This window comes from Nicrophorus vespilloides, unplaced genomic scaffold (assembly GCF_001412225.1).
Source record: "Nicrophorus vespilloides isolate i.1.1-1 unplaced genomic scaffold, Nicve_v1.0, whole genome shotgun sequence".
NCBI lineage: Eukaryota > Metazoa > Arthropoda > Insecta > Coleoptera > Silphidae > Nicrophorus > Nicrophorus vespilloides.
This window is the reverse complement of record NW_017097567.1, coordinates 1-27,775: the sequence shown is the minus strand read 5'-3', so window position 1 is coordinate 27,775 and position 27,775 is coordinate 1. Positions and strand designations below refer to the sequence as shown.

Sequence of the window (27,775 nt, the reverse complement as noted above, 5' to 3'; positions counted from 1 at the left end):
AGTTGTGCAGGATGATGAAGAGGCGGCGGTGGAGGAAGGAGAGGAGAGTAATGTATGTTGCGTATGCATCTGGTTTCTGTATGTATGACCTGAGCTCGCATCCAGAAGTAATCAGTTTTCTGTGAGCTGGTGAAGAGAGCAAAGCAGAGCAGCAGAAGTCGGCGCAGAGTTGTAGAGAAGGAAGCAGCAGGGAACTTGCTTGACTGGTAAGTCATTGCAGACTTAATTACAGAGGGTTTTCTTTTAAGTATTTCACATTCCAAAACCAAAGAAGAATTAATCACAGAATGTGATCACATGAAATAATTTTAAGGAATTCTCTTCAACAAATTCTATAATAAATAATTAAAGTATATTGTTTCATTAATTAAAACATTTATTGAAATAATTACTGAAAATAAAAATATCAACATTTTTATAACTAAAATTAACAAATAATGAAAAATATTTTTTAAAAAAGTCTATTTTTATTGAGTTATTTCTTATGAAAAATAAAACATTTCAATATTTAACAATCAAAGTGTTTTATTAACGAAATTAAATTAAAATATTTGATGTATTTAAATAATTCAAAAAATTAATTTTGTAAGGAGAAATATCAAGAAATAAACACAAAATTTCTTTAATTTATATTAATTGTAAATTAAATCTTTGAAAAAAAAAATTTTTCTTTGTAAAAATTACTTAAGGAAATTAATGCTTTCGCATTTGAAATGATACTGTTCGAATTTCGCTGATGAAGTATAACGTTTTAGTCTCATATACGTATTTTCAATCCTGAATGTTAGTTTAACTCTTAGTTAAATTAACGAACCAGCAAATGTATATTTACTTAATTATGTATGTTTTATTAACGTTGTTAAGTAACAATCTGTTTGAAAAATGAACGTTTGTTTTTGCTCTTACTTTTTATTGAAACGTGGGCCGCACTCACGCAGTTTACTTCTATTTTAATGCAATTGTTTCATAGCTTACTTTGCAATTCAATTGACATTCATTTGTTAGTCACTGTTTTTAACAATTTTATTTTTGAAATTTTAATCTACTAAAACAGTCTATAAAAAAGAAAGATGCGTATTGGTTTTGAGTTAAGTAAAGTAAAGAAATCTTTAAATTGAAGATATTGTGTAAATAATTACGTAAACCGTCTGGAATAGATGTTTATTGATAAACAAACGACTATTTGGGTACACTTGGGTGCCGTTCCAGAAACGCGCGGTTACGTAACCCTTGTTTTTGTTGTTATTGAATTCGATGGATTTAACAGTGAACAAATTAAGACTTGAGCGCGTATTTTTAGATTGGTTTTGATGTTGAGAGTCCCTGAACGGTCGTTACTGCAGATGCAATAATAACAATTACCGAGGCGAGAGAAGCAGTAAAACAGCCGCAAATAGAAATTCGCAAGAGCCTGCTGTTGCAGCAAATGCCTTTTATCGAAGTGTACAAATGCACATAAAGGAAAGGATTGTTGCATGGTGTGGGCGACGAATGTGTTTGCTATTACCATCCGTTCCTTCTATCGGATCTGGCAGGAAACCTGCAACGATAATCATCCGATGACACCATTCTTTATTTCATCTATTATTATGATTATGATTGAGAGCTATAGCGATTGGATCTTTCTGGATTTCGCCTCTGCACGATAACCCCTTTTTCGTGATTACAAAATCAGATCTTGCCTCAATGCCACACATGCGGTCGTCGTTTTATGTCGCTCCATTTTGCTTCATCGTCAAACGCGATTGTTTTCGTTTCATTTATTTATTTATTTTTTTTACCCATTGCGACCTATCGGATGGCAATAATTGCAGCCAATTGAACCATCTGCGCCTCGACCATAGGAATGATGTCACGTCCCATATTTCAGAGCGAAAAAAAAACCTGTTTCGAAAGCCCCGACGATTTAATTCCGAATCTCCCTGCAAGCGATTTATAAACTCTCTTTGTAATAATTCTTACCATACGCAACTTCTTAAAATATACATATATAAAGAAACGCATGTACATATAAAGAAACGCATGTACATATAAAGAAACGCAAAAGGCTTATCTGCTTATTAATGAAGTTGTTTTTGGTTACCATGTAACCAGTTCCAATGATAACGAGGCAAAATCCGGAACGGATTGCACAAAAAAAATTAATAACATTGCCATTAAGAATATATAAAACAAAAAGATTAAGTAATTATGCTTTCAACTAATCACTTATCACAAGTGTTGTTGTCATCGTCGACAGCCTTCTTGGATACAAACAAATATGTTTTGTAATCTAAAAACATGCTTGTCGGTATCCTAGTTACCAAAAGGATATTGGTAACTAATGTAATCTTAATATTAATGAAATTGGAAAGAATCTAGAGTGTAATATCAACAACTAAAACAAAAGAGGACTTATCGCTTGGTGCACTTGGTTATTATTTTTTTTACAGGAAATTGCACAATATGTATCTGGAATAACTCTAAAATAAACAATGATATAACAACAACTTTCATGGAATCTCTATCACGTAATGAGATAAGCACGAAATTTGTGTACTAAATATTTATTTAAATCGAAATCTTAAATGCATGCAGTAATAAATAATAGTTAAAGCATAAATTCGAGAGACCTGAAAAAATCTATTTTTTGAAATTCATTTTCAGACACATGGCTCACACATGTTTCGAATTTGAGGCTACCGCTTGTAGCTTTAAGAAGAGACCAGTTTAACAGCTCGTTTTCTTTATAGTAAATGTAAATTATTAATTGATTTTTTTCTTGTGCAGCAACAAAACAAAAATGAAGTACCGCACTTTGGTCCTGGTGCTCGTTTTGGCCGCCATCATTTGCGATGCGCAGGCATCAAAACCGGTAAGTTGTCTTTTAACGTAATAGTTTGATTGAATTTTGTGTTTTTATACAATTTATTTCTTTTCAGGAGAAGAGGAAACACAAGAAGATTCGTCGCATGCCCGGCACCAAGATCGAATCTTTGCCTGTAGACTTGACCCACGCTGACGGTGATGACCTCTTCAAGATGATGGAGGCCGATGACGAGTTCGACAATCTGAAGAAGTCCGATGAATTCGCCGAGGAAATACCGCCAGAGGATGACCTCGTCCCAAAGATATTGAGTATGTATAATTACAATTGTTTCTTTGAAATAACTGTATCATTAATTGTTTGAATTTTGTAGATCCTTGCGGTAATGTCCATTGCAGCGCCGGAAGAGTCTGCGAAGTAGATGATTTAGGAGAGGCTGAATGCGTTTGCATCAAGAGTTGTCCGGTGGAGACGGAATCCCGCAGGAAGGTGTGCACGAACCACAACGAAACCTGGACCTCCGATTGCTCCGTTTACCAGCAGAGGTGTTGGTGCGATAGGGCCGATGAGAGATGTAAGGGAGACGAGTACAAGCACATCCACATCGAGTACTACGGAGAATGCAAGGATATGCCGGTAATAAACAATTCGATGATTGAAAACACAACGGTGAAAACTATATGATGTGTTCGGTTTTCAGAGCTGCCGCAAAGAGGAGATGGCCGATTTCCCACGCAGAATGAGGGATTGGCTTTTCAACATCATGAGGGATTTGGCCGACAGGAAGGAACTGCCAGAACATTACCTGCAGATGGAAAGGGAAGCCGAGACGAACATGACCAGAAGGTGGACCAACGCTGCGATCTGGAAGTGGTGCGATTTGGACGGACATCCTCATGATAGGTCTGTTTAAGCCTAAAATTATGTTGCTTCAATACTATCATAACTATATTAATTGCATATTTTGCAGATCCGTTTCTCGTCACGAACTGTTCCCAATCAAAGCTCCATTGATGGCTTTGGAACACTGCATCGCTCCGTTCTTCGATCAATGCGATACTGATAACAACCATCGTATCACTCTGACCGAATGGGCTACATGCTTGGAACTCGACGAGGTTTGATCTACTATAATTTGCTAAAGACATCAATTAACATTTCTTTTTGCAGACCGACATCGAAGAGAGATGCGACAGACTCGAGGACAACATGAACGAGATCGATGCCGTTTAGATTCGATCGCGATTCCAAAGCATTTTATTTTATATATATATACATTTTTCCTACTATTTCTAACGAAATCCTTAGTTTAATACGAAACACGTGGAGCCGAATGCGATGGTGCTAAATGAAACTTAACAATAATGGATCCAATTTGCGGATCTTGAACAAATCTACTGCCTTATTTTTCTATTTCCATAATTATTGTTTCCTTTCAAAACTTAAACAAATAACAAATTTGTAAATAATATATAAATATACATAATTAAAAGATATACTTGTACGTTTTTACTGTAAAGATAAACATTAAATATTACTTTACCATACGTCTTCATAAAACAGTAATTACTATTTAATTGTCAAGTAACTTGTACAAGTACTTAGGAGAACGTAATTGTTAAACAAAGAAAGTATATTATTCATAAAAAAACAATTGACCAACAAATGAGCTAAGAACTTGACAATTTACTTGTATTTTATTCTGAAGAAAACAACACATTATGAACAGAAAGTTATTATTGATGACAATTTGTATCGAACTTTAAATAAATAGAGAACAGAAGCTGCTGTGTAAATCAAAGATAAGTGCATATTAAATGTAACATTTCACATTTAGTTTTACTATCTGCAGCATTGAACGACAACGTTTTTCCTCTGCAATACCGATAAACGATTGCGGAGCGCTCGTAAAAGCACCCATAGAAATTGCTGCAAGTAACGAGAGATTCGTTCGGGAAAATCATAACTAAAAATAGAGCAACATACTTAACAGCTCATACCGTCGGCAATTTCTATGGCAGTTTATTAAAATCTTTCTTTCTCTCTCTCCCTTTCTCTCTATAAATATAAGTTGAAATTAAACAAACCAAGCATTAACGAATTGCATGTGCACGAACGTGTAGAGACATGAACTCGTAATATTTGTTGCGTAATGAATGTTGCGATCAATCATCATCAAATGGACGAGAAACATTTTGCGATCATCGTTTTTATTATTATTATTATTATTTCGGACACACAAACTCGTTTCGTGCGTCTTTGTATGAGCGTATTGATTTTATACCAGATTTGGCCGCAGTGCATAATTCAACGTTTGCGAGAGGAAAAGTTGCATAAAAATAAACAATGTTAACTTGTAAAATTGTTAACAACTTATTGATTTCAATATGCAACGACTTTTCAGTATAAAACTCATGAAATTACAATTCATTTGCAGATGGTACAGCTAATATAGTTTTAAATTTCAATTAATCAACATTTCTAAACAATTCAAATATTATTCATATTTTTTTTTATATTATTTAACAAAACAATTAAACATTTGAAACGCAAAATGTACATTTAACAAATTGAGCGTTTTTAAATAAATTGGTTTCTATAATTAGAAGGAAATGCCAATTATTTATATCACCGTGTATTTATTCCGCAATTTCAAGTTTAGTAAATTAAAATGCGTTATTGCTAATGCTTCATTGCACGTAACGGTTTCTGCTTGTTTTGAAATAATTATAATTATGTTTGTTTATCCCATTAATTCTAGCTTTGAATTAATACGTAGACTTTTGTATTTAAATTTGTATTTAATACCAATTATTGAATACTTATTGATAATTTAATTGTAATTTAAGAATTGTTAAGATTATTAAATTGTGTTTGTAACATAAATAATGTAAAGAAGACATTAAATGCATATGTAAGTTTTAAATTTAAAGTTTACAGTAATTAAAAGGAAGTGATTTATGTTTAAATATTATAAAAATCATGTAAATATAATTAACAAATTATGTGCAAATTATTAATAAATAATGAAAGAATGGAACAATATTTTCTCTTCGTTTCAGAAATAATTATAATTATGTTAGTTTATCCTAACAATTCTAGTTTTAAATTGGTAATTAGACTCGTATTTAGAATTATTTTTAAACTGTATTATTTTCAGTAATGAGTAAATGCTATTGTAATTTACGGATTCATAAATTATGATACTTTATTTATAAATTCAAATGTGAGGAGTTGTAATTTGAAAATTTGCAGTAATTAGAAGGAAGTGATTTATTTATTATAAACATCCTGTAATTATAATTAAACCAATGATACAATAACGATGTATGTAGTAATAGTAACAGTGCTTTATTAATAATGAAAATATGGAACAGAATTTGCTCTTCATTGTAGGTAACGGTTTTCGTTTGTTTTCAAATCGTAATCGTTGTAGGCTTTGTTTGGAAACATAATGCGAGTTATCCCAGAGCAATTATTAGTTTATTTTTCCCCATACAATTACAGCTTTTGAAACGTAATCAGTTTGAAATTGTTCATATATATATAATTTTTTTTTTATTATTTTCGCAAAACTGATAAAGGTGATAATTAAAATTGGATCTGTTACGTGTGGAGACTCGAACCGGGCAATTTATTCGGAATGTAACCTAAATATCAAATGGCTCGTGCATTGTTGTTTGAATTCATTTTTTTTTCTCTTCTCCATAGCTCTGCTCAGCTCTCTAGCATTTTGAAAACCCGACATTGTTGTTTAATTAATCATCGCGTTGATGGGCATTCCTCGAGGATGCGCGGGGAGCGGGAGGCAGTCGGAGGACGGGACTTTAGTCCTTCGTCCTCCTCCCATCCTTGGCTGGCGTTTTTCGGGCGCGTTTCCGCCGTTGCCGTTCGTCGTTTTCCCTCCAATTTTTGTCAGCGTAGAAAACGAAAACAGTTACATATGGAACAATCGATAACGGCCATATTAGCGTCTGTCGAAATCGCCGCGTGTCATTGGATCGAAGAGGTCACGTGACGACAGTGCGCAGACGCGATAGATGCCAACGGCAGTTTGGCGCGCGTAGCGTACTTTGTTGAAGCTGTTTGTGAGTGTAGCATCACGTAGTAAACAACGCGAATAAAATGGTAAGTTTTGAGGCGGACGGAACGCTCGGATCCCGCTGAAAGTGACGTCGATCGAAGCAGAACACTTCGATCCGTGCTCGGACGAATTTTCGCGACATTACATGAAGTATTGTCAGAGTTATATCGAATTTGGTTTCAGGCTGGTGGAAAAGCAGGCAAAGATTCTGGCAAGGCAAAGGCCAAAGCAGTGTCGCGATCGGCCCGTGCTGGACTCCAGGTAATTATCGTTAGACGTGCCGCAGCGTGTCAACGTTTCCTACGGGAAACGTATCGGATCGTGCATATCTATCTATCTACTAGGTTATCTATGCTAATTGTTGGTTATGTTTTTGTTTAGTTCCCAGTCGGCAGGATCCATAGACACCTGAAAAATCGCACGACGAGTCACGGTCGTGTCGGCGCCACGGCTGCCGTCTACTCCGCTGCTATCCTCGAATACCTGACTGCCGAGGTGAGTCCTACAATTTCCAATTTATTTTTAGGTTATGTTGATACAGTGCAAACTCGCACACAATGCACAACAAAAATCATCACTGAAATGCATCTGCTCGAATACTAAACCTACTGTCATACAGGTTCTGGAGTTGGCTGGCAATGCCTCGAAGGATTTGAAGGTGAAGCGTATCACTCCTCGCCATCTGCAGTTGGCCATCCGTGGAGATGAAGAGTTGGACAGCCTCATCAAGGCAACAATCGCTGGTGGTGGTGTGATTCCCCACATCCACAAATCCCTTATTGGCAAGAAAGGAGGCACACACTCCCAGCCCGCTTAGAGTAATTCAAACTAGAGTAATTACAATGTACAAAATTTATGTTTAATCTAATGTGTCGATGATGTGTTTTAATATTGTTTGGCACATTACAATGCCATACAAGAAATGAGAAGGAAAAAAAAACAACTACATCAACATCTTAATATATATATATTATATGAATAACATATGGAGCCAAGTAATATCCAATATTGCATTTTTTATACTCCAATAATTTTGCTATATTTTGATTTGTTTCTTTTCAACTCTGTATTTTTCTTATACAAGACGACTCATTAATTTCTTGTTTCTATTTATCCCCTCTTTGCATTCATTTCCGTTCAGCTAAATGTTACATTCATTTTAATTAGTTCAACAAAGTTTTTTTTGTTTTTAATATTCCCATCTTCGAGAATGAAAGAAAACTGCTTCTGTTTAAATGTGCCTTCATCTCTCCACCACCCACCCCCCTTCACACAATTTCATGTACTGATATAATTAATTTTTTTTAAATATAATTTTGTTTCCTTGTGAATGAAGAGAAGAACACACACACCCTCCAAAAAAAAAAGAAATTATGAAATAATGATTTAAAAAAAAATGATATGTTTAGATTAATAGTTATTATTATATATATTAAAAATATAATGAAAAAAAAAACATGTTTGTTGTTGGAACAAAACGAAAAAGAATTTACTGCTAATTAATATTAGACAAAAAAAATAAGTTTTTTTTTCAATGTGTAATAATTAGTATTTAGCTTGTATTGATATTTTCTTTTATAATCTATATTAATGATATATATATATATACTGATAAAAAAAACAAGTGAAAAATATGTATAATTTTTGTTCATAAGATCATTTCATAATAAAGTAATTTTCATAAAATATTATTTTTTTAATTAGTGCGAAGGCTAGGTTTCCAATTGTTTTCTTAAACTATTGTAACGTTATTGTCTTGCTAAATTGTATAAAGTCTAACTGAAATCATGTGCATTGCGAAATTAATATCTGAAATATTCAGGTTTGTTATTAAAATTGTAATTAATATTTCACCTCACTAAATTTAACATTGTTATTACTAAGTTCTAAAGTAATATTTAAAATTTGTTACCATATATTTCTTCAGTAATTGTAATCTTGATTATGTGATAATTCTTTATTGTTAATTCAACTTTAGACAACATTTAAACTCCAATAGGATTGAGCAAATATAATTGTTTTTGCTGAAGAACTTTATGTATCTCGTAAGTATGCTTTTATTGATATGAATTTTATGTTGTTCTTGACTAAAAGTATAGAATTTAAAGAAAACAGTATTGATTTACAAATTATACAAATTGTCAGGTAAGTTTGAACATAATTTTATATTGATTGAAAGTTGAATTAGGACGAAATCTATATTTTTATGTATGCAATCGATTACTATAAATATTGATTATGATTGTTTCTTACGTAATATATCGATCACGAGTTACAATGTTAATAATTTAGATTCAAGTGTAGCTTTTTTCACAAGTTGATTTATGTGTGAAAACTGGATTTGTTTAATCTTTAGATTATGAATTGTAAAGGTAGAATATGTGAATTTAAACTATTGTTTCTATATTGATTTAAAATTAAAGTAGGCCATCATGATCAGCCATATTTGATGTTAAGAAGATCTAAACAATTGCAAGAAATATTCAAGTTTTGCTGTGGGATTGTTAAGGAAGCTCTAAAATTAAATGTTTGTGGGCCAGGAAAAAAAGTGTAACGCATTATATAATTGCACAAAAAAAAAATTAGAAATAATTGGAATATTTTTTGAATTTGCAGATTCCTGTAGTCCGGCTGTAAGAGGTGAGGACACGCAAGCGCTTTTAGTCTTCTCGGATCTTTTGATCAACTTTGCGCATGTCCTCGCGTTTCGTGTCAGTCACTCACGAATTACACATTCCGTACGCTGGGTCATCCATCCCGACAACTGTTCTCTGGTAAGTCGGCGATTCCATCGCGCTCTCTCTCAAAGAAAAAAAAAATCGTAGTCAAAATTTGCATCCTCAAGGTATCCGCGATCCGCGCCCCATCGGTTAAAGAAAAGTGCACGATTCCAAGCCCCGGCGCCTTCCGGATCCATCGTTCCAGTTATTTTCGCGAGTTTTCCAATGGGAAACGGAGAAAAAATGGATCGGCCATTACACAACAAGCTCGTCGTCTCGAGTGATTACTTAACCAAAATCCAATTGGATTCCAACTCGAACGACGTTGGCCATGGAATCGATGCGCTTTTCTTCTTCCTTCGTGGGGAGACAAAATTGTTTTGTTTTTCAAATTCATTTCATCTATCCATCCGATAAAAAAATTTCCACCGACATTCGTTACGTAACCGGGGCAACCTTCTTGGCTGTCAAAAATTCTGATCGAAAAATCGTTACGTTTATGTAACGACTGTCAGTGGTCCGAGAGAAACTTCCCAGCGAACGAACGGCCTTTTATACCATTCTCGTTTAACTCTTTTTGCAGGTTTAGTTCGCTACCGAAACACAAAAAAACACACAAAATGTTCGCCTGTGCAAGATTGATCGCCCCAGCTGCCTTCAGGAGCGCCGTAAGTATTTCTCTTCTCTTCTCTTTTGTTTTTTGCATTGCACCCCCTTTTTTTTAATGCCGCAAATCGCGGTTATGTAACGCCCAAGATCGCCACCGAATTATTGATTTTTCGGCAACTCTCTGATTACCTAACCACTTCAGCCATGTTTGAATGGAATTGTAAGCTGTTCATTCTAATTGCATTACATTTCCAAGCTTCTTCATTCAATTGGATGTAACAACACAAGTTTTAAGGAATCATTGGAATTAACTTTTTCCAAAAAAAAAAAAAGAGTTATAATTTTCCCTCATTACATAACTGATCTTGGTGAAACATCTCATTATTGAACTTGAGCAATTATGCAATAAGCTCTTATAATCTTTATAATTAAAGAAAATCTTTAACAATTGCTATAGTAAAAGTCAAAATTTAGGTGGATATCAGATTGTGTGTGGCATGTTACATAACCATTCAACATGCACAGCACACTCAAGTTCATATCTCACAATCCAATTGGATTTTAGACATTGCTCTTTTCTCTCTTTCTTTTTCTTTTTTGATGCTCTGATTTTTCTAAAACGTTCCATGATAATACTCGATTCACAAAACAAGCATTCAATGCATGCTCAAGTAATCACATGCCTGATGATTATATAATTTTATTATGCAATTACTTTTTATTTTGTGTGTGTGTGAATTTATTTTAATTGTTTATTTGTTAACTTTTGCAGCTCATCAACAACTCCAAACAATACTTGAGACCGCTCAGCAGTGTTGTCAGCCAGAGCCAATCTTTAGTCCAAAGCCCAGTTGTCCAACAACACCAGAAACCAACTTTCTTACCTGCTGTCCGCAGTTTCCAAACCACCCCAGTCACCAGGGACATTGACTCTGCTGCCAAGTTCATTGGTGCTGGAGCCGCCACAGTAGGAGTAGCTGGATCCGGTTAGTATCTTTTTTCTTTTATTGATCAGCACTTTCAGATTGTCCCATTTTCCTAATACAGTCGTCTGCAATGCATTAACCCGTCCTGGATTGATCCTTTTTTCAGGTATCGGAATCGGCGTAGTGTTCGGTTGCCTCATAATCGGTTACGCAAGAAATCCGTCGCTGAAACAGCAACTGTTCTCCTATGCGATCCTGGGCTTTGCGCTCTCCGAGGCCATGGGACTCTTCTGTCTCATGATTGCCTTCCTGATGCTGTTCGCCCTTTAATCCACCACACCCATATTCCTCTGTGTTCTACCTGTGTTTAAGTTCTTGTAACATAAGACAAATATTAATTACAAGTTATATATATTTTTTGGAATATCTCGAGTAATTATTATTATTATTACTTTTTATTTGTGTCATGCGAAATATAAATGATTGCTAATTTTTCCGTTTGATTGTACAGGTGCTGGTATTGGATCAGTCTTCGGTTCTCTCATCATTGGTTATGCCAGGAATCCATCCCTCAAGCAGCAATTGTTCTCATACGCCATCTTGGGTTTCGCCCTTTCCGAGGCTATGGGTCTCTTCTGTCTTATGATGGCTTTCTTGCTCCTCTTCGCCTTCTAAATCACTGCCATCCAGAAGGGCGTAATTAAATTAATTAAGGAAAATTAATTTTTAAACACCACCACCTCATTGTTAAAAAAAAAACAGAACATCAAAAATATTTCTTCGGTGATTCCAGTTGCAGACCATCCGAGCAACGGCAGCATTAATTCAACAACAACAAAACCATAAATTATGTGTTTTTTAATTAATTCTTTAAATATAATTCAGCAATAGAGCGGACTTTATAATTTTGTTATTTGTTTATTATTATTATTATTTCTTTTTGTTTCTTGCGTAGAAAGAAAGGCTCTGAATATGTACGACGGTGGCCAAAGAAAAGAAACGAAAAGTGTTCGAAACCTACTTTGTAGAAAGTTGCATCCAGTGATTTTGGGCTTAGGTGTTGTGTAGTAGGGTTCAACGAATATTCATCCCCGTTTTCTTTTTCTTCTTAATCTTGGCATGTATTTACAATGAGTTTTCGACTGTATCTATGTGTAACATGAGAAGAACAGCAGCTCGTACATGTTGTACAGCATTAGAAATAAAATAAAAATACATTAGTTGGAAATCTTTTCTTGCTAGTAGTAGGGTTTCATTGAAAATATCGCTAAACTAAAATGACTTGAGCAAATAAAAGAAGTTATCCAAAGGTAGGTACAGTATTATATCCATCATTTTAGCAAATATCGCACTTTACATACATTAATCAATATTTTCTAATTATGAATTTTATAGATTGACAACAAATCGATATGAAGCAGCATTTTATTGCGCATCAATATATTTAACAATTGTTACGTAATAATAATTAATTATCGATAACTACGTTTGTTAAATATAGCTATAAACACTAATTACAGGTAAACCCACAAGAATTAAGGTAGATATATAGAAAAATAGATTTATTAACATTATTCTGAATTGGCAATCGAATTATTTAGGTTTTTTCAAAAATAAACAAATTTGAATATATTTAGTACTAAAATTTAATAACAGATCGCTCTTATTACAAATATTCAAATCAATTATTTTAATAAATAATTAGCAGATTGCATAGCCACGTGAATAGTAATAATTTAAATGATTATTTCATAATATAAGCCAATTGTTTATATAAATACTTGAGGTTTTAGGGGAAAGATAATCTTGCAGCTCCAAAATACACGAACTAAACTATGATTGTACACCGACAGGTGGCTCTAATACTAATAATTAAATTGGTCATATCTCAAAATCTAATTATAATTTAATTAAGTACAAAGCATTAATGCAATTATATTTGATCAAACTTTAATTTAGCATGAATATTTATATAAATTAGTACGTTTTAAAGGAAATGGATTTTGTACAGCGCCAAAATGCCTGAACTACAAACTTCGATGAAACGCCGATAGGTGTCTCCAAATTTGATCACGAAAGTTATGTGTATGTTTGGTTGCCTGCATGTAGGCGCAAAATAACTATTCTGTTTCTGTGAAAGCTAGTGGCATTTGTTAGCAATATCTAACAGGAAATCCACAGGAATTAAGGTAGGTATATAGAAAATAGATTTATTAACATTATTCTGAATTGACAATCGAATTATTTAGGTTTTTTTCAAAAATAAAAAAAATTTGAATATAATTAGTATTAAAATTTAATAACAGATAGCTCTTATTACAAATATTCAAATACTATTATTTTAATAAATAATTAGAAAAATTACATAGCCACATGAAGAGTAATAATTTAAATGATTATTACATAATATAAGCCAATTGTTTATATAAATACTTGAGTTTTTAGGGGAAAGAAAATCTTGCAGCTCCTATGATTGTACACCGACAGGTGGCTCTGATACTAATAATTAAAATAGTCATATCTCAAAAGATAATTATAATTTAATTAAGTCCAAAGCATTAATGCAATTATATTTGATCAAACTTTAATTTATCATGAATATTTATATAAATTAGTACGTTTTAAAGGAAATGGATTTTGTACAGCGCCAAAATGCCTGAACTACAAACTTTGATGAAACGCCGATAGGTGTCTCCAAATTTGATCACGAAAGTTATATGTATGTTTGGTTGCCTGCATTTAGGCGCAAAATAACGATTCAGTTTCTGTGAAAGCTAGTGGCATCTATTAGCAACATCTCAAAGGTTGTAGTTCGAGCATTTTGGCGCTGCCCAAAATCCACTTCCTTTAAAACGTACTAATTTATAGAAGCAAACTTGTTAAAAGAACGATTAAACGAATCTAATGTTACTACTTTAATCTAATAAGTTATGTGCTAATTAGTTTTCGAGTTATATGCGTTATAATTAGGACAAGTAGAGCCATCTGTCGGAATTTTTAGTAACTATAATTTGAATTGAGTTGCGTGGGTGTAAGTAATACATTAGTAAATTTCGAATACATTTACTGGATTTGGTCTTTATTCTGCAATGTTTTTTATGCAAACTTTTTTGCATTTGTATGGCAAACTTTTACACTTTGAATAAATGTTTAAGTTCAACATCCATAAATCATCCAAGATTGTTTCTCTTCAGAAAAGTTAGAACAGAGATTACAACTATCTTAAATTTGTTATTGTTTTAGGAAGTGCGCTCATGCAGAATTGCTATACTATCTCTAACGATCATGTATAAGGCAACAATAAATCTATGGTTGTTGCTGAGTCCTATTGAAGAAAGAAATACTTTTAGTCTCGTTCTGGGGTTTGATGAAAAATTACATTTTTGATTTTCCAGTATTTTCACTGCACCTGCCACTCAGAATTGTTATACTATGTCTAAGGAATATGTAAGAGGCAACAAAAGATGAATGGGTTCTGCTCAGTCCTCCTGAAGCAAGAAATACTTTTAGTCTCTTTGTGATGAATATTCCTTTTTTGATTTTCTATTATTTTAACTGCACATGGCACTCATATATACTATCTCTTTAGGATCATGTATACTATAGATTGACATTAAAGAAGTAAAGTTTTTGGTCACATTCAACAGTTCAGGTTTCCACTATTTGAACGTGAAAACTGCTACTGCTGGTGAAGAATTCCTTCCACTTTCCAATACATATATTAAGTCACTATTTCAGTATGTTATATGAAAATTGTTTTGTTCAATTTAGCCGCTGATATATTTTTTCTGAAAATAAATAACTTTTGTCATCATGTTGATGTGATACTTGCCCGAAATGTAATGTTTTCCGTGCAAGGTAATAGAAGAAGCAAGCAAGTTATTCATTAAGTTAGCAGAACATTTCATATTAAAGATCGAATCCAATAAAGACCTTTGGAGTTAATTTGTACACTGAGAGGACCTTCTCTGTAACACTAGCTGTCACACTGACAGTAGTTGTCAGAATGACAGTTCGCTCACTCACACAAACGTAATTGGCTATATTATTAGAACTACCATTGCATTAGAACTACCGTTGTATTGGAACTACCGTTACTAGGAGCTCAGATACCTCCTCGCTACTCCTGGTCTCCTGGTGCAAATTGAAATTTTATGTCATTTTAGAGATTCAAGGAGGGGGGGGACTTGCGTTTCGATTCGCGAAAACCGCAGACACATTAAAGTTTAATAACTTTCTTATTAACTGATCAATGTTAATGCATTATATATCAAACGAAAGCGAAATAATTATTCCTTGTTCCTATAAACCAGATTTTTAAATAAAAATATAATGAGAGTTTTTCCAATTTGTTGCAATACCTTCACGTTTTTTAAATTAATTGATAGATACTCGTGTTAATTAGTTTATCAAATATGCATTTTCAATGATAAAAGTATGGCCATTCTCGTGTTATAAGCAGTCAAATGTGTGAAAGGGCTCTTTTCATAATCGAAGTTAAATAGTAAAGAAAAACTGCCAGTACATATTTATTAAGATTTTTATTTTGAAAATTCGTTACAAACAAGATTTTATAAAACAAAAGATTTCTTCTCTAATAATTAATGAGTTTTTCTAATAAGATTTCCAAAAACTACGGTGCTACGATTCTTGTAAACATCTGACGTACCAATTTACGCAACTCAATATGTAACAAATATCTTCTCATAGCAAACGAATGGATGATATCAAAGAACTGCAAGTGGGCTCGTTGGAAACGTGAGATTTTCAGCTTTTATTTGAGTATAAGTTGTTGTAATTTGCTTCAGGGATACTCGAGCTCATTGTCATTTTCGTGTTATCGAAAGTGAAGATGCTGGAAAGGACCATCTTCTGTCTATTTCTTTTTATGTTCAGGATAATCATTTAATTCAACAATAATCGTAAACTGGAGACCATCACCTTTTAAATGAATCCGCTGAAAAAATTATAGCATTGATATTTCGATTTTGAAAGGTTCTTCAGGAATTTAAGTTTTCTAATAAATTTGAAAAACATGTTTATTAAGCATTTTTCAATTTGTTGTAATAATTTTACGTTTTTCAATTATGTTAATTACATCATAAAACTTGCAATTTAAAAATAAAACAATGTGCTCAATCGCAGATACATAATAGAAGGCCATCGCGTGTTACAAGCTGTGAAAAATGAACTATCTTTACGTTTTACATAAATAATAAACTGTAGAATATTTATTTTGTACTAATAACTATATAAATTGTATTTTACATTTGTCCCTTCTTTGATAAAAACGTGTAGTATGTATAAGTACCTTTGAGTATCTGAAAACAAAGTTATAGAGATATTATGAATTTATTTCTTTGGAGTTAATCACACCTGCAAGTATGTAGTTAAATTGAGTGGCGCGAATTTACCAACGGTGAATTCAATGGTCCTTTGCATTCTCATAGTATTAAACACCAGAATTGATTTGATTGATTTCGTACAAGAATACCATTTCATAAAGTATATACCTTCGGTGACCAGCAAAGCCTAAAATAACAACAAAAAAGAGTAAAAACTATTAAATTTAAACAGTTTATGCAAAATTTATTTACAGAGTTTGTAATTTCACATGCGTAAAAGCAGTATAAGCTTAATTGCCAAAAAAGAGCCAGCGCGTATTGGAAACGACCGTAAGCCTCGAGACTCAGAAGAGGTTCCTAAAGAAAAGTAATTATTATCCAAAATATAGTTTAACTTGCACAGAAATAAATGTTACTAAAGACATGACGTAAAGGCAACTAATCAAAATGCCTATAACCGAAATAGCCTCATAGAGCAGGGGAATGAGGTATAAGTCTTTTAGGGCCTCGCAAATTCTAAAATAAAATAATAATTAATAAGATGTTTACGAAACCATTTGTACTTCACCTTATTATAGTTTGCATATGTTTGGTAACTTTCAGCACCTCCATTTGAATTTCCGCTTCCAACTTTGGATTTTCTGAATCCACGATGGTTTCATAATCTTCGGGTAAACCCAAACGCACCAAACATCGTTCCCTTATAGTCTCGAAAGTCCCTCGGATGCAGTGGAAATGCGCTCGTAGATATGCCAACATAAACACGAAATTTACATCAAATGCTGCAGCAAAAATCAGTTAAAAACAAGCAATTTATAAATATATATTTCGTTAAATTTACCACCAATTAGGTAAACGTACGTATTCATGGGAATGCTTTGGACGATAAACTCCACTATGCACCAATTCAATGTAGCAGATCCGAATGGGAATACCGAGTAGTAAGGCATGATCTCTTTGCACGTAACGTTTCCAACTTCCAATTGATGTCTCTGATCAATGAATTTAATGCTAGCTTTGAACTGATTGATTAAAGGTATCAATGAGCCTACGAAAATGTAAATGTAACAGATCCTGCTGGTGAACGTGCAATGGGCGAGAAATATGTTTCCCGGTTGAAATTCGCCGTAACTCTCGTATTTTATGTCTTTGATTATCCTCATCACCTTCTTGATCAGCTTCATATTTGTAAGTAAAAATACTAATTTAATCGTCCCAACGACGTGCACAAAGATCATGCCCACATGATCCACGAACACGTACAAACTTGATCTGCTCGTGTAATAAAGCATCAGCAGTTCGACGGTGCTGTAATAAATGGGACAAGAGGCGTACACGAACAAATTGTACGCTCGATGGAATCTACGTAGGAAATTGGTCTTCGCATAATTCGGATCGTAATAACCACCAATTTTAAACATGAATATGGCGAACGCGAAATAGTGTTTCGGATACATTTTTCTCGAAGCAAATGCATCGGAAGTGCATCAATATTTGTTTTATATATTTACCAACAACCATTAAACTATGCAAGTTTGATGAGAACAAATTACAAAGCCGCACGTAAATAATATGATTCTTTAAAAAGGTGCAATTAACATTTTTTTTTTATTATTTCTTGCCTTTGTGTTGTTACATTAATATTATATAGAAACTAATATTATTCGTTCAAAGAACTTGTTATTACTTATAGAATATTCATGAACTCCTAATTAATACTAATTTATTTTCTTTTGACTCAGAAACGTGTAGTACGTGTATGATCCTTTCAAAATCTGCAACGAAAAAATATTTTTTTTGTAAATATATATTAAATTTCACTTTTTAATGCATACTTTAACGTAAGTCGACATGTTGAGGGGAGCAAATTTCCCGACGGTAAACTCCACCTTTCTTTGCATTCTCATCATGTTAATCATCATCGTCGTCTTCACCGATTTCGTGCAAGAATACCAGTTGGCTTCATAAATACCATCAGCCACGCTCAAAGCCTATTAACAATTACAAATAAAATCATAATTTTCTTTGTTTCTTCACTCACAGCATTGGTAATTTCCGATCCTTGGAAACAATACAAACTCAATTGAAAGAACAATCCAAGCGCGTATTGAAAACGCGCGTACGCTTCTGCGCTGAAGAGAGGTTCCTAAAACCAAAAACTAATAATTGTTCCTCTATTATAAAGGAAATTACTATTCACCAATGATATAATATAAAGACAGCTGATTAAGATCCCCACTATGGACATGGCTTGAATTAACAGAGGAATAGAATAGAACGATTTCAATTCATCGTGTAGTCTAAAATTAAATATCATTCGATCAAATCTGAGATTTGGGTGAGGATCTATTACCTGATTATTACTTGGAGATGGTGGGTGATTTTGCGAACCTCTGTTTTAATCTCCATCTCAAGTTTAGGATGTTGAGAGTCTTTGAGAAGTTCGTAATCGGTTGGTAAATTGAGTCTTACCAGACACCTCTCTCTGAAGGTGCTGAAGGCGCCTCGGATGCAGAGGAAATGCGCTCGAAGATACGAGGCAAAGTACGAAAAGGCAATGTCGAAAGCTAGAATAAAAATATAGCTTAAATTTAGTGATGATAGTTTGTATTTACGCTTCACCTGTAATGAGATACACGAATAAGATCATGGGGACGGTTTGGAAGAGGAAGGCGTATCTGCAGGATTCGTATGTTTCCGTTTCGAAAGGAAACCAGCAGTAATACGGGAGAATATCCTGGCAAGTCATGTTTCCTGCGTCTATTGAATGTCCTTCCACGATGAAGAGCTTCAAAGCGGATATCTGGTTTGAGATTGGTACGAGTGTGGCTGTGAACATGAAAATCCTGCAAAAGATCTCGTTGAACTTGAAATGGTTTTGCAGGATGTTTCCCGGCCGAAAATCTTCGAAATCCTCGTAATGAAAACGTTGATCTTTCAGGACACCCATCACGTCCTTGATCTTCTGGCGATTCAACAGTAACAACACCGTCTTCATGTTTCCTGCCCAATGCACGAACATCATACCAATGTGATCTATGAACATGTACAGACTTTTCTTCGTGTAATAAAGCATTACTAATTCCACTATGGTATAGTAGATCGGACATAGCAGGAACAAAAACACGTTGTAGAATTTGAAGAAGTATTTCCAAAATCCATTCGTATGATCCGAATCGTAGACACCGCCCAACTTAAAAGCGGTCATCACGAACGGAAAATATCGTTTCGGATACATTTCACGTGAAGAAGCAGAAAAAAAAACTTGAAATTTTATCGCTTCCTAATATATACGCACCTCAAGATCCGCTTCCTTGATCCATAATTAATTATCTTTGTCTTAATTAAAAGGTCCTCTCATTTAGTACAAAACGAAACTAATTGCGCCTTCCTCAATTATGAATTTATAAAAAAAAATACAACACACGACATTTCAGTTCACAAGCACATTTTTTATTCTCTTTCATCATATAACTTTCTTGATGTTCTTCAACATCGACGACCTCACCAGAGCGCTCAACTTGACGCTGTCCTTGTTCTTCGCGTACCACTTCAACCACTCGTTCACCTTGGCGTTGCTCTTGTCCCCGTGCGTTTCCATCTGCTGGTAGTACGTTTCCCTTATTAATTTAAAGCATCTGCTGTTGTGATATGGCAGACAGGTCAACGGGTCTATGTACTTGGCAGGCATATTCGTGATAGTGCACTTGACTTTCGGAGCGGGTCGCAGTTTCACCCGTTTCTTCATGAACTTGTCGAAGACCTCGTCGTTGGGATCGTTTAGGAACGAGATCAGCGTTCGTTCATAATACTTCTTTTCCTCTCCATCTTTAGTTTCATCCCTGAGAACAAAATAAAAATCAATTTAATATAATAGAAAACAAATTAAATACAAAACATACACTTCTTTCTCCTTAACGTCGTCCAATTCTTCGATCAGCGGCATCCTCAACGACTGATACTTAATTATAGGTCCATTATAAGTCTTCTTGGATATTTTCTTCGTTTTCTTTTCATTCTCCAGCTTCTGATATTTCTCTACAAAAAAATAAAATGAAATTCTGAACTTATTTGATTATTTTAAAACTTTACCTAACGATTGTATATTTTCTTCTTCTGTAATTTTAGCCTCCTCCAACAACTCTTCCTGAGTTGGAATCCACTCCTCCTCTCTGGCCCTTTTCGGTCTCCTCTTCTGCTCCAAATTTCGAACTTTAATCCTCTGTGCAGTCGCCGCTGTTTTCGCCGCCGTCGATTTTCGTATCGACTTACGTTCTACAAACAATCTCAATCAATAAATTCGAAAGAAAAAAAAACAAACGAGAATTTTTAAATACCACTTATTTCTATGGAAAGTGAATGATCCTTTCTTGGTGGTCTAGGAGTACTGACTTTTGGCCTAGGTGGCTTCACTTTAGGTTTCTGTTTATCTTGTTTCTGTACTGGTTCCTAAAAAAAAAATGCATAATTTCATTGAAATTCCCTTCAACAATTTACAATAAATACCTTGTATGAGCCTGTGACCACCCTCCTCTTCTTCTTCTGCCCCTCAGCATCTTCATTGTCAGAAATAGGTTCATCATTTTCATCTATACTGAAATCTGAATCAACAATATCCTCATCATCTCCTTCAGCCCTGAATTACAACAGAATTAGTATTAAGTTTCTCTCAGATTTTGTAACATTCTTACTCGTATTCATTATCGGTTTCAGTTTCCTCAAAGCCACCATAGTTGGTTTTATAAAAGTCATCTTTGCATTCCTCCTCTTCATCGAGAAGCTTTGACATGCGGTTACCAGCATTGTTTCTCCTTTCTCGGTTCATTCTCTCTGTAAATGCAATACAATAATGTTAAATGCTTTAGGTTAATTCTCAAATAAATAAGAAAGCTTTGAATGTCAACTGTATTTGGAAAAACAAACAAAACAAATTGAAGAGCCAAAAACAGAGCAAAAATCACCTCAAACATATATTTTATAGTGGCAATGTAATTGTCTCAGCTGTATCTTCATTGGGTGAGTTACTAAACCGATAGTTATGACTAGCATATATAAATATATCAATGGGTTTGTTTTTGACAATTGCGAAATACATTGACCATGCAAATAAATTAAAATATTTACATGTAATTACATTAAACTCTTACCTATTTTAATTTACTATTTATTAATTGAACACCTCAAACACAAACATAAACAAAGAATTACAACTGTTTGACAGACACTGCAGCCAATATCCAAAATAAAATTTTAGAATATAGTGATTAGTTTGACCTAAAAATTAATATAATTACAAAAATTTATACATAAAACTACTTAAAATAATATTAGTAAGTTGTTTTGTTGAAGAATTGTTGAAAGTTTTACATATTTAAGAAAGTTTTACACATTTTTTTGAAAGTTGCCAGCATTGTAATACCTATTATTATTGTTGTTGATAACTTTGTTGTGGTGTTCTTATTAGTCTGAACTCCAAATATTTGTTGTGTAAGCTTAAATTGATTGCTGGTTAAATCAATGAGTTGATAAGTGATATTATTCTATCTCTGCTTAAGCTTCCTGCGTGTTATCAAGAATGTCACTACCTGGAATTGGATTTGTGTTCGTCGTTGGTGCTGCATTGGCCAGCATAGCTTATGCTGTATACTACCAATCGTCTAGGCGTCCACAGGCTTATAGCAACAGCAATAAAACCTATTATTATGCAGGCTATGATACTAAGTATTAAACTCCTAAAACCCTCTGAAAGAATCTTCAATAACCTCTACATTATTTTCAGTGCACCACCTAAAAGTGATGAAAACAACTGTGCAATTTGCCTTAATGAATTGATATCTGATGTGAGGCAATTGCCATGCAAGCATATCTTCCATATCAAATGCATTGACAGCTGGACTGAGAGGAACAGGATCTGCCCAATATGTCGGAAGTCTCTTTGAAGGTGACACCAAAGAATATGTTTACACCAAATCAATTTTTATTTTTTATTTTACAATTGTTAGCTTTATAGTATATAAAGTATCATACATTTACAATTAATTTGATGCGTAATTTTGGCTGGCACATTTCTATTTGTGCTGTTGCTTATAAATACTTGTTTCATATAGTAGCTAAAAGAAATGTTCAGTTTATTTTTATATTTTAACTACATCACTGCAAGTGTCTTAGAACTGATCACCATTGAAAACGAAAAATTTGTGATATTGGGAAGTCGTCCATAAATAAATTGTAGCTAATAATGATAATTATTAAGTGTAAAGTGCACTTGAGAATGCATGTTTTGTCTGAAAACTCGTTTTCGTTGATATTATTGTTTTCTTGTTAACAATAATTAATAAAAATACGTGATAAATAAATAAGCAATTCGTTATTATTTTAGTTTTATTTTTATCACTCTATTGTACTGTTTCACAAGGTGCTTAAATGACATCAATTTCTTAATTTAGAACAGTAGTACAAATGAATTCATTTGAAATAACTATACGTGTATATAAAGTTGCCTAAATGGTTAAAACTTGTTTTTGCTAATAACGGTGTCTCCATCTGTTGATGCATTTATTTTGGTTATATAATGCTCTTACAGATTTATAAATTAGACTTCTTTCAAAGAAATTGGCATCATTATGATTGTTTTTAAAGGTGTATAATTACTCACAATTTCACAAGAAATACAATTTTTCATTTTACAAAATAAGGCAAAAACATATTTTATTGATTTATTCAGGTCTTTTGCGGATCTTTTAATAGAAAAAGTATTACCCAATACAAAACAGTAACTGCAGAAATTTTTATAAATTTTATAATTGCAACAGGAAAAGTCTTCTATCAGACATTATTTGATTAATATACGTGAAGAGATATAACGTTTTTTTTTTCATTCTCTGCTCAATAATTGTATTATATTTCATCTATTAAAAATTTGTAATTATCAATAGGAAATGTTAATTAAATTAAAACTATAGATTGTATGAACTTGATGCCGAATGCGTGGATAAATTGTGCAAAATAGAATTGTTATCTCGATTAATCAAATTTTACTTTGCTGCGCCTGTAGATAGATGTAATATAAAAGATATATGTTATTACCGTTTTATCTATATTCCATATTTACGTAAAGGCTATATAGATATTAACATTGCGATGCGCGATTAAGATTATGACACAAAGGAAATTGAAAAATTATGGATGGAAAATGAAATAAATAGTACAATTCCATGGTGATACAAACGAACGGGGGGTGTAGTTTTTGTGTGTTCAATTAATGACCAGTTGTCAAATAGATTAGTCGTCGTTTCGTAGGTAATAAAGGTGTATTAGGAATAGAGTTGATGGACAAGTGAAGCGACCGAATATTGTGCATAATACTAATAATAATATTTGTAATCGGAGCGGTAGCATCTCCGTTGAATAATTGAAATATGGCATTTGAATTGTTGCTGCCATCATCGTCGTCGGCGCCGATAGGAATCGCATGCTGTAGCAACAGCAGCAGCTAGCTGGAAGGTGCAGTGGTAATAAGCGGTAGTCGAAGAGACGGCGCCAAACTGAAATGGTCTACGGGAACCTCCACTACTTTCCGATCGTGCTCAGCATATGGTTTCTCATTACTTTTATCACACTGTAATCAAACACTTCTGAATCGATACTTTATTAAAGTGGAGTAACTCGTTGCCGCTGCTGCTGCAGTTACTTCTTTTTGTTAATTGTTGTCCTTGTCTTCTTTTGTTGTCGCATGTCCATGATTTTCCTCTAATTCCAGATACATAATGTCGGTGTGCATGAAAGATGTCGAGCCGATCTTTCCCTACATCAGCGATACCGGCACCTTCGTCCCGGAGAGCTGCATATTCGGACAGCTATTGAACACCGGCTCTATTATTAGTAAGTATGACCCGAAACAATCGTCCAACGTGCTGTTGTTCCGTGTCCGATCGATAGCTTACATAAAACCAACACCAACACGACACACGCTCTACATTGCAACAATTAACACAGTTTACGTGCTAAAAGAAAACCAACAAGAATATCTCATCTTCATGTCTAGCCTATCCACGTACCATTCTTTAAGATCCCAAATATTTCAAAGACTAATGCAAATTACATTCAGGATATAATTCTATATTTTTACGTTTATTTAAACAAATTTACTTTCATTTTATTCTCATTATCAAATATAAAACTATTTGTTCATTAATATTAATCAAATTTTCAAATGAAAATAAGAAATTTGATTAAATTAATCGAAATTACATTTATTTAACATCATGATTTCTTTCGCCATCATTAACGTCCTCGAAGTTATAATAAGTTATCTAAGCATAAATTTAATCCAATTTAATAAAAATTGTCCTATTTTATGTTTACATCCACTCTGACCCTCAACGAACTAGTGTTTTTTGGCTTTGATCCAAACAAAAAACAAAATATATGGAGCGAAAGCAATTTTATCCTTTTGTTGTTATATCTGCACGTTCTTTTACATAGAAGAAAACAGATAACTGAAACCATAAATTCAGTTTAATATGGGAATCTGACAAGCTTCGAGCCAAGAAAAATGTAGAGAATCGAAGCGTTTTATATAACATTTACACTGTTGATGCAATGCTTTAAAATAGTAACAGTTTTGTGAATGTTCAAATTGATTTGATTTGATTCTAGTAGATTGAATTAATTACAGACACACTTTTGTATTGATTTTGCATTTGCAGTGGGCATAGTGTTTTACATACGATACTTGCAAGTGAAGGAATTGCACGAGTCGTTGGGGAAGACGGCCGAGGTGAGCGGAAAGAACAAGGCATGTCTTCATATGGGCTGGATGGCCTCGTTCGGAGTGAGCGTCGTCGGTAATTTCCAAGAGACGAATTTGCTCATCGTTCATCTGATTGGGGCGGTGATGGCTTTCGGTCTCGGATCCGCGTATCAGATAACAATGGTAACTCGAGTTTGCGGAATCGAAAAGGGTAAATAAGCGAAATTAAATCACGAATTTCTTGGCTCAGTGGAGGGTGACGGTGCTAACGGATCCGGAGTCTCGGTGTCTGCGAAACTTCCGGTTCGTCCTGTCCATGCTCAGCACCATCGCGTGCATTGTGAGCTTCTCGTTCGCAGTTCCTGCCGCTATCCAATTCACAGGTGAGTGAATCGCAATCATTCCATCGAATTTTGCACAATTGATAAATATAAATAAATGGGTTACGTCGATATTTTCATTTTTCACCTCTCCACATAATAAATCTATAATCATTAAACAAGCATATTAGCTTTCAAATTTATGCAATCTTTTCGCAAAATTCGAAATACAAATATTGTTACGTACTCTAAATTAATGTCCAACATATATTCTATAGAATACAAGAAAATATACACTTTTCCGTTAACAGATGCAAATACAACAGATAGTAGAGATCCGTTACATTATTGATAGAAGTTCTGTAAAAGTTGTTTTTTATCATGGTAATAACAATCATGTATTATTTATGGGACCGTTTTCCATTCATATTTTATGTAAAGTCTTCTTCAGCGCGTTTTCTTTCTTCTTCTTTACGTTAAAATTTTCGGTTCGCACACGCGAAAACTTGCCACGAATAAAATTTGCATCCGGAAAGTGTGTATTTTCCACTTCCCCTTTTCTTTCTCCTCTTCTTCTCACGAACACTTATTCATTATTCACGTAATATTCTTGTTGCGGTCCATTCCTGAATGTTTTCTTTTTTTAAAACACATTTTTTGTTTCATCAGAAATCAATTTTTCAAGTCTCAAAATTTTGTTTGATGATTTTTTAATTAAAAAGAAACGATTTGTTAACAAAAATACACATAACAATTATCGATTTTCGGTATAATGCGAAACTGAGTGTTTATAAAATTGAATGCGATTGAACTATTATGTTTTAAGCACGTTCCGCTGAGAATGCTTTTAAAAATGTGATGGTTTGAAAGCTTCGGTAAATTGGCGTAACATTGATGCAAAGAGAAGAGGGGTTTCTATTTTAGTCGTCGCATTATTTTCCTTTTTTTTTCTTCTTCTTGTGTGTCTTCGTTTGCAGGGAAGGATCTGACGAAATGGAAGAGGGAGGACGGAGGTTATACTTACCACTTGTTGAGCACGTCCTTCGAATGGGTCTGCGCCACCTCCACGATGTTCTTCATCCTGACGTTCGCTCCCGATTTCAAGAAGATCTCTCTAGAACCTCCGAAGATAAACTTACTATAAATGTATTCAGTTCTGTTAGTTTCTTAGGCAATAATAACAAGTTGATTAATATAAGCGTTACGAACCGACCGACTTTAAGTTTAGTTTGTTGCTGCATACGAAGATAAATGGTAACGGCTTAATCTAAGCAGAAGCACTATAGCTGATGGATATAACCGCACATCATAAACATTAAAGCGCGCGCAAAACGTTACGTGCATGCAAATTGGCCGGCCGTATCTGTACGTTACGTTAATGAACGTAATCTATGCATCTACGTTGCTACGTAATGTAGAAAACGTGCGGATGCGCCGGGTAATCGCGGCCAGGATTTATATTTACACCTGCAAACGGAATATGTATATATATATATATAAACCCATTGTGAAGAGTTCGTGGGACAAATGGGCACGATGATCTCTTCCTATTCCACCTACTTCCTTTCACTCGGTGATGGATCGCCGCAGGAAGACATTAATTACGTAAGGCCATCCATCAAGCTCATCCGAACGCAATCAATTATTTGCACGTCCAGCGTCCAGGACGACAAAAAAAAGAAAATAATACTACGCTCATCCCCATAACGGCCAGATGCGCTTTTAATAACACCTAATCCATTAATTATCCATTTTCTCTCTTTTCTTATTCGTTAACAATCAGTATGTATCATGGATGCAACGACTTTTGTTTTAAACAATTTATAGTGGATTCAACGAAACGTAAGTTCTGAGGGTGTTAATTATACGTGCACGTTAAATAACGGTGAACGGTGATAAAACAAAATGTGTCACGGCAGGAGCGTTCGCAATTAATTCAAGAATGAAATGCCGAGTCGCGTTTCAATGTAACGTATGTCATGAGCAGTTTGCACATTTCATGGAAATAAGTGGAAAACCATTAAAAACCAAACATGTTTTGCAGCAATTATAAAAATTCAGTTATATGATACATAGAATGAATCCAGAAGATGCATATGAAAGCTGAATGTTTGGGGAATGTAGCAAGTATTCATATATTACTGTGGTTTTATCCGTTTGGCTGTAATTCGCATTCAAAGTTGAAAAAATGCTCGAAAAAGCAGTGTTTTCAC

At 33.9% G+C, this 27,775-nt stretch overlaps 8 protein-coding genes across 10 annotated transcripts; 5 read left to right on the top strand and 3 right to left on the bottom strand.

The window, feature by feature from the left end:
- The first annotated feature begins 68 nt into the window (after positions 1 to 68).
- Positions 69 to 4,636, top strand: LOC108560442 (SPARC). Of its 2 annotated transcripts, none has more exons than XM_017917982.1 (7): positions 69 to 206; positions 2,773 to 2,854; positions 2,922 to 3,117; positions 3,180 to 3,442; positions 3,507 to 3,709; positions 3,777 to 3,924; positions 3,977 to 4,636. In XM_017917982.1, the coding sequence occupies exons 2-7, from the start codon at positions 2,783 to 2,785 to the stop codon at positions 4,037 to 4,039; spliced, it is 945 nt and encodes a 314-aa protein (XP_017773471.1). In that variant the 5' UTR covers positions 69 to 206; positions 2,773 to 2,782; the 3' UTR covers positions 4,040 to 4,636. The 2 variants fall into 2 exon arrangements, with proteins under 2 accessions (XP_017773471.1, XP_017773470.1); XM_017917981.1 differs by having other exon boundaries at positions 71 to 206; positions 2,770 to 2,854.
- A 2,198-nt stretch (positions 4,637 to 6,834) lies between these two features.
- LOC108560427 (histone H2A.V) lies at positions 6,835 to 8,222 on the top strand. The gene is made up of 4 exons (XM_017917963.1): positions 6,835 to 6,934; positions 7,074 to 7,151; positions 7,272 to 7,385; positions 7,510 to 8,222. Exons 1-4 carry the CDS (start codon positions 6,932 to 6,934, stop codon positions 7,705 to 7,707), a joined length of 393 nt encoding a protein of 130 aa, XP_017773452.1. The 5' UTR covers positions 6,835 to 6,931; the 3' UTR covers positions 7,708 to 8,222.
- A 1,347-nt stretch (positions 8,223 to 9,569) lies between these two features.
- LOC108560441 (ATP synthase lipid-binding protein, mitochondrial) lies at positions 9,570 to 11,904 on the top strand. Of its 2 annotated transcripts, none has more exons than XM_017917979.1 (4): positions 9,570 to 9,664; positions 10,194 to 10,278; positions 10,992 to 11,205; positions 11,657 to 11,904. In XM_017917979.1, exons 1-4 carry the CDS (start codon positions 9,585 to 9,587, stop codon positions 11,818 to 11,820), a joined length of 543 nt encoding a protein of 180 aa, XP_017773468.1. In that variant the 5' UTR covers positions 9,570 to 9,584; the 3' UTR covers positions 11,821 to 11,904. The 2 variants fall into 2 exon arrangements, with proteins under 2 accessions (XP_017773468.1, XP_017773469.1); XM_017917980.1 differs by lacking the exon at positions 9,570 to 9,664 and adding an exon at positions 9,711 to 9,735.
- A 4,483-nt stretch (positions 11,905 to 16,387) lies between these two features.
- LOC108560431 (odorant receptor 67c-like) lies at positions 16,388 to 17,983 on the bottom strand. Its single transcript, XM_017917967.1, has 6 exons — positions 17,332 to 17,983; positions 17,059 to 17,272; positions 16,907 to 17,006; positions 16,743 to 16,847; positions 16,522 to 16,677; positions 16,388 to 16,466 (listed from the first exon to the last, which is right to left on the bottom strand). The coding sequence occupies exons 1-6, from the start codon at positions 17,945 to 17,947 to the stop codon at positions 16,410 to 16,412; spliced, it is 1,248 nt and encodes a 415-aa protein (XP_017773456.1). The 5' UTR covers positions 17,948 to 17,983; the 3' UTR covers positions 16,388 to 16,409.
- A 130-nt stretch (positions 17,984 to 18,113) lies between these two features.
- LOC108560425 (odorant receptor 22c-like) lies at positions 18,114 to 19,842 on the bottom strand. Its single transcript, XM_017917961.1, has 6 exons — positions 19,113 to 19,842; positions 18,844 to 19,057; positions 18,691 to 18,790; positions 18,532 to 18,636; positions 18,326 to 18,481; positions 18,114 to 18,265 (listed from the first exon to the last, which is right to left on the bottom strand). The coding sequence occupies exons 1-6, from the start codon at positions 19,726 to 19,728 to the stop codon at positions 18,209 to 18,211; spliced, it is 1,248 nt and encodes a 415-aa protein (XP_017773450.1). The 5' UTR covers positions 19,729 to 19,842; the 3' UTR covers positions 18,114 to 18,208.
- Positions 19,843 to 19,921: 79 nt separating this feature from the next.
- LOC108560426 (vacuolar protein sorting-associated protein 72 homolog) lies at positions 19,922 to 21,715 on the bottom strand. Its single transcript, XM_017917962.1, has 7 exons — positions 21,638 to 21,715; positions 21,182 to 21,320; positions 20,997 to 21,126; positions 20,828 to 20,939; positions 20,583 to 20,765; positions 20,393 to 20,528; positions 19,922 to 20,332 (listed from the first exon to the last, which is right to left on the bottom strand). The coding sequence occupies exons 2-7, from the start codon at positions 21,313 to 21,315 to the stop codon at positions 19,957 to 19,959; spliced, it is 1,071 nt and encodes a 356-aa protein (XP_017773451.1). The 5' UTR covers positions 21,316 to 21,320; positions 21,638 to 21,715; the 3' UTR covers positions 19,922 to 19,956.
- Positions 21,716 to 21,910: 195 nt separating this feature from the next.
- Positions 21,911 to 22,860, top strand: LOC108560429 (putative RING-H2 finger protein ATL50). Its single transcript, XM_017917965.1, has 2 exons — positions 21,911 to 22,211; positions 22,270 to 22,860. Exons 1-2 carry the CDS (start codon positions 22,066 to 22,068, stop codon positions 22,427 to 22,429), a joined length of 306 nt encoding a protein of 101 aa, XP_017773454.1. The 5' UTR covers positions 21,911 to 22,065; the 3' UTR covers positions 22,430 to 22,860.
- A 1,090-nt stretch (positions 22,861 to 23,950) lies between these two features.
- Positions 23,951 to 26,769, top strand: LOC108560430 (DNA damage-regulated autophagy modulator protein 2). The gene is made up of 5 exons (XM_017917966.1): positions 23,951 to 24,110; positions 24,250 to 24,371; positions 25,199 to 25,425; positions 25,493 to 25,625; positions 26,540 to 26,769. Exons 1-5 carry the CDS (start codon positions 24,040 to 24,042, stop codon positions 26,704 to 26,706), a joined length of 720 nt encoding a protein of 239 aa, XP_017773455.1. The 5' UTR covers positions 23,951 to 24,039; the 3' UTR covers positions 26,707 to 26,769.
- Positions 26,770 to 27,775: the final 1,006 nt, after the last annotated feature.

What these genes read in the sequence shown, in the direction of transcription:
- LOC108560441 (XM_017917979.1), top strand. Translation starts at nt 9,585, where the DNA reads ATGTCCTCGCGTTTCGTGTCAGTCACTCACGAATTACACATTCCGTAC. An exon ending in CAGCTGCCTTCAGGAGCGCC is followed by an intron (nt 10,279 to 10,991) that starts GTAAGTATTTCT and finishes TAACTTTTGCAG; the next exon opens with CTCATCAACAACTCCAAACA. An exon ending in AGTAGGAGTAGCTGGATCCG is followed by an intron (nt 11,206 to 11,656) that starts GTTAGTATCTTT and finishes TTGATTGTACAG; the next exon opens with GTGCTGGTATTGGATCAGTC.
- LOC108560430 (XM_017917966.1), top strand. Translation starts at nt 24,040, where the DNA reads ATGGTCTACGGGAACCTCCACTACTTTCCGATCGTGCTCAGCATATGG. An exon ending in GAACACCGGCTCTATTATTA is followed by an intron (nt 24,372 to 25,198) that starts GTAAGTATGACC and finishes TTGCATTTGCAG; the next exon opens with TGGGCATAGTGTTTTACATA. An exon ending in TGCCGCTATCCAATTCACAG is followed by an intron (nt 25,626 to 26,539) that starts GTGAGTGAATCG and finishes CTTCGTTTGCAG; the next exon opens with GGAAGGATCTGACGAAATGG.
- LOC108560431 (XM_017917967.1), bottom strand. Translation starts at nt 17,947, where the DNA reads ATGTATCCGAAACACTATTTCGCGTTCGCCATATTCATGTTTAAAATT. An exon ending in CATATGCAAACTATAATAAG is followed by an intron (nt 17,007 to 17,058) that starts GTGAAGTACAAA and finishes ATTTTATTTTAG; the next exon opens with AATTTGCGAGGCCCTAAAAG. An exon ending in ATTTAACTACATACTTGCAG is followed by an intron (nt 16,467 to 16,521) that starts GTGTGATTAACT and finishes CTTTGTTTTCAG; the next exon opens with ATACTCAAAGGTACTTATAC.
- LOC108560426 (XM_017917962.1), bottom strand. Translation starts at nt 21,315, where the DNA reads ATGAACCGAGAAAGGAGAAACAATGCTGGTAACCGCATGTCAAAGCTT. An exon ending in ACTTTCCATAGAAATAAGTG is followed by an intron (nt 20,766 to 20,827) that starts GTATTTAAAAAT and finishes GATTGTTTGTAG; the next exon opens with AACGTAAGTCGATACGAAAA. An exon ending in GACGTTAAGGAGAAAGAAGT is followed by an intron (nt 20,333 to 20,392) that starts GTATGTTTTGTA and finishes TTTTGTTCTCAG; the next exon opens with GGATGAAACTAAAGATGGAG.
- LOC108560427 (XM_017917963.1), top strand. An exon ending in CGGCCCGTGCTGGACTCCAG is followed by an intron (nt 7,152 to 7,271) that starts GTAATTATCGTT and finishes GTTTTTGTTTAG; the next exon opens with TTCCCAGTCGGCAGGATCCA. An exon ending in TCGAATACCTGACTGCCGAG is followed by an intron (nt 7,386 to 7,509) that starts GTGAGTCCTACA and finishes ACTGTCATACAG; the next exon opens with GTTCTGGAGTTGGCTGGCAA.
- LOC108560425 (XM_017917961.1), bottom strand. Translation starts at nt 19,728, where the DNA reads ATGTATCCGAAACGATATTTTCCGTTCGTGATGACCGCTTTTAAGTTG. An exon ending in CATCTCCAAGTAATAATCAG is followed by an intron (nt 18,791 to 18,843) that starts GTAATAGATCCT and finishes ATTTAATTTTAG; the next exon opens with ACTACACGATGAATTGAAAT. An exon ending in GATCGGAAATTACCAATGCT is followed by an intron (nt 18,482 to 18,531) that starts GTGAGTGAAGAA and finishes AATTGTTAATAG; the next exon opens with GCTTTGAGCGTGGCTGATGG.
- LOC108560442 (XM_017917982.1), top strand. Translation starts at nt 2,783, where the DNA reads ATGAAGTACCGCACTTTGGTCCTGGTGCTCGTTTTGGCCGCCATCATT. An exon ending in CCTCGTCCCAAAGATATTGA is followed by an intron (nt 3,118 to 3,179) that starts GTATGTATAATT and finishes TGAATTTTGTAG; the next exon opens with ATCCTTGCGGTAATGTCCAT. An exon ending in GACGGACATCCTCATGATAG is followed by an intron (nt 3,710 to 3,776) that starts GTCTGTTTAAGC and finishes CATATTTTGCAG; the next exon opens with ATCCGTTTCTCGTCACGAAC.
- LOC108560429 (XM_017917965.1), top strand. Translation starts at nt 22,066, where the DNA reads ATGTCACTACCTGGAATTGGATTTGTGTTCGTCGTTGGTGCTGCATTG. An exon ending in TATGCAGGCTATGATACTAA is followed by an intron (nt 22,212 to 22,269) that starts GTATTAAACTCC and finishes CATTATTTTCAG; the next exon opens with TGCACCACCTAAAAGTGATG.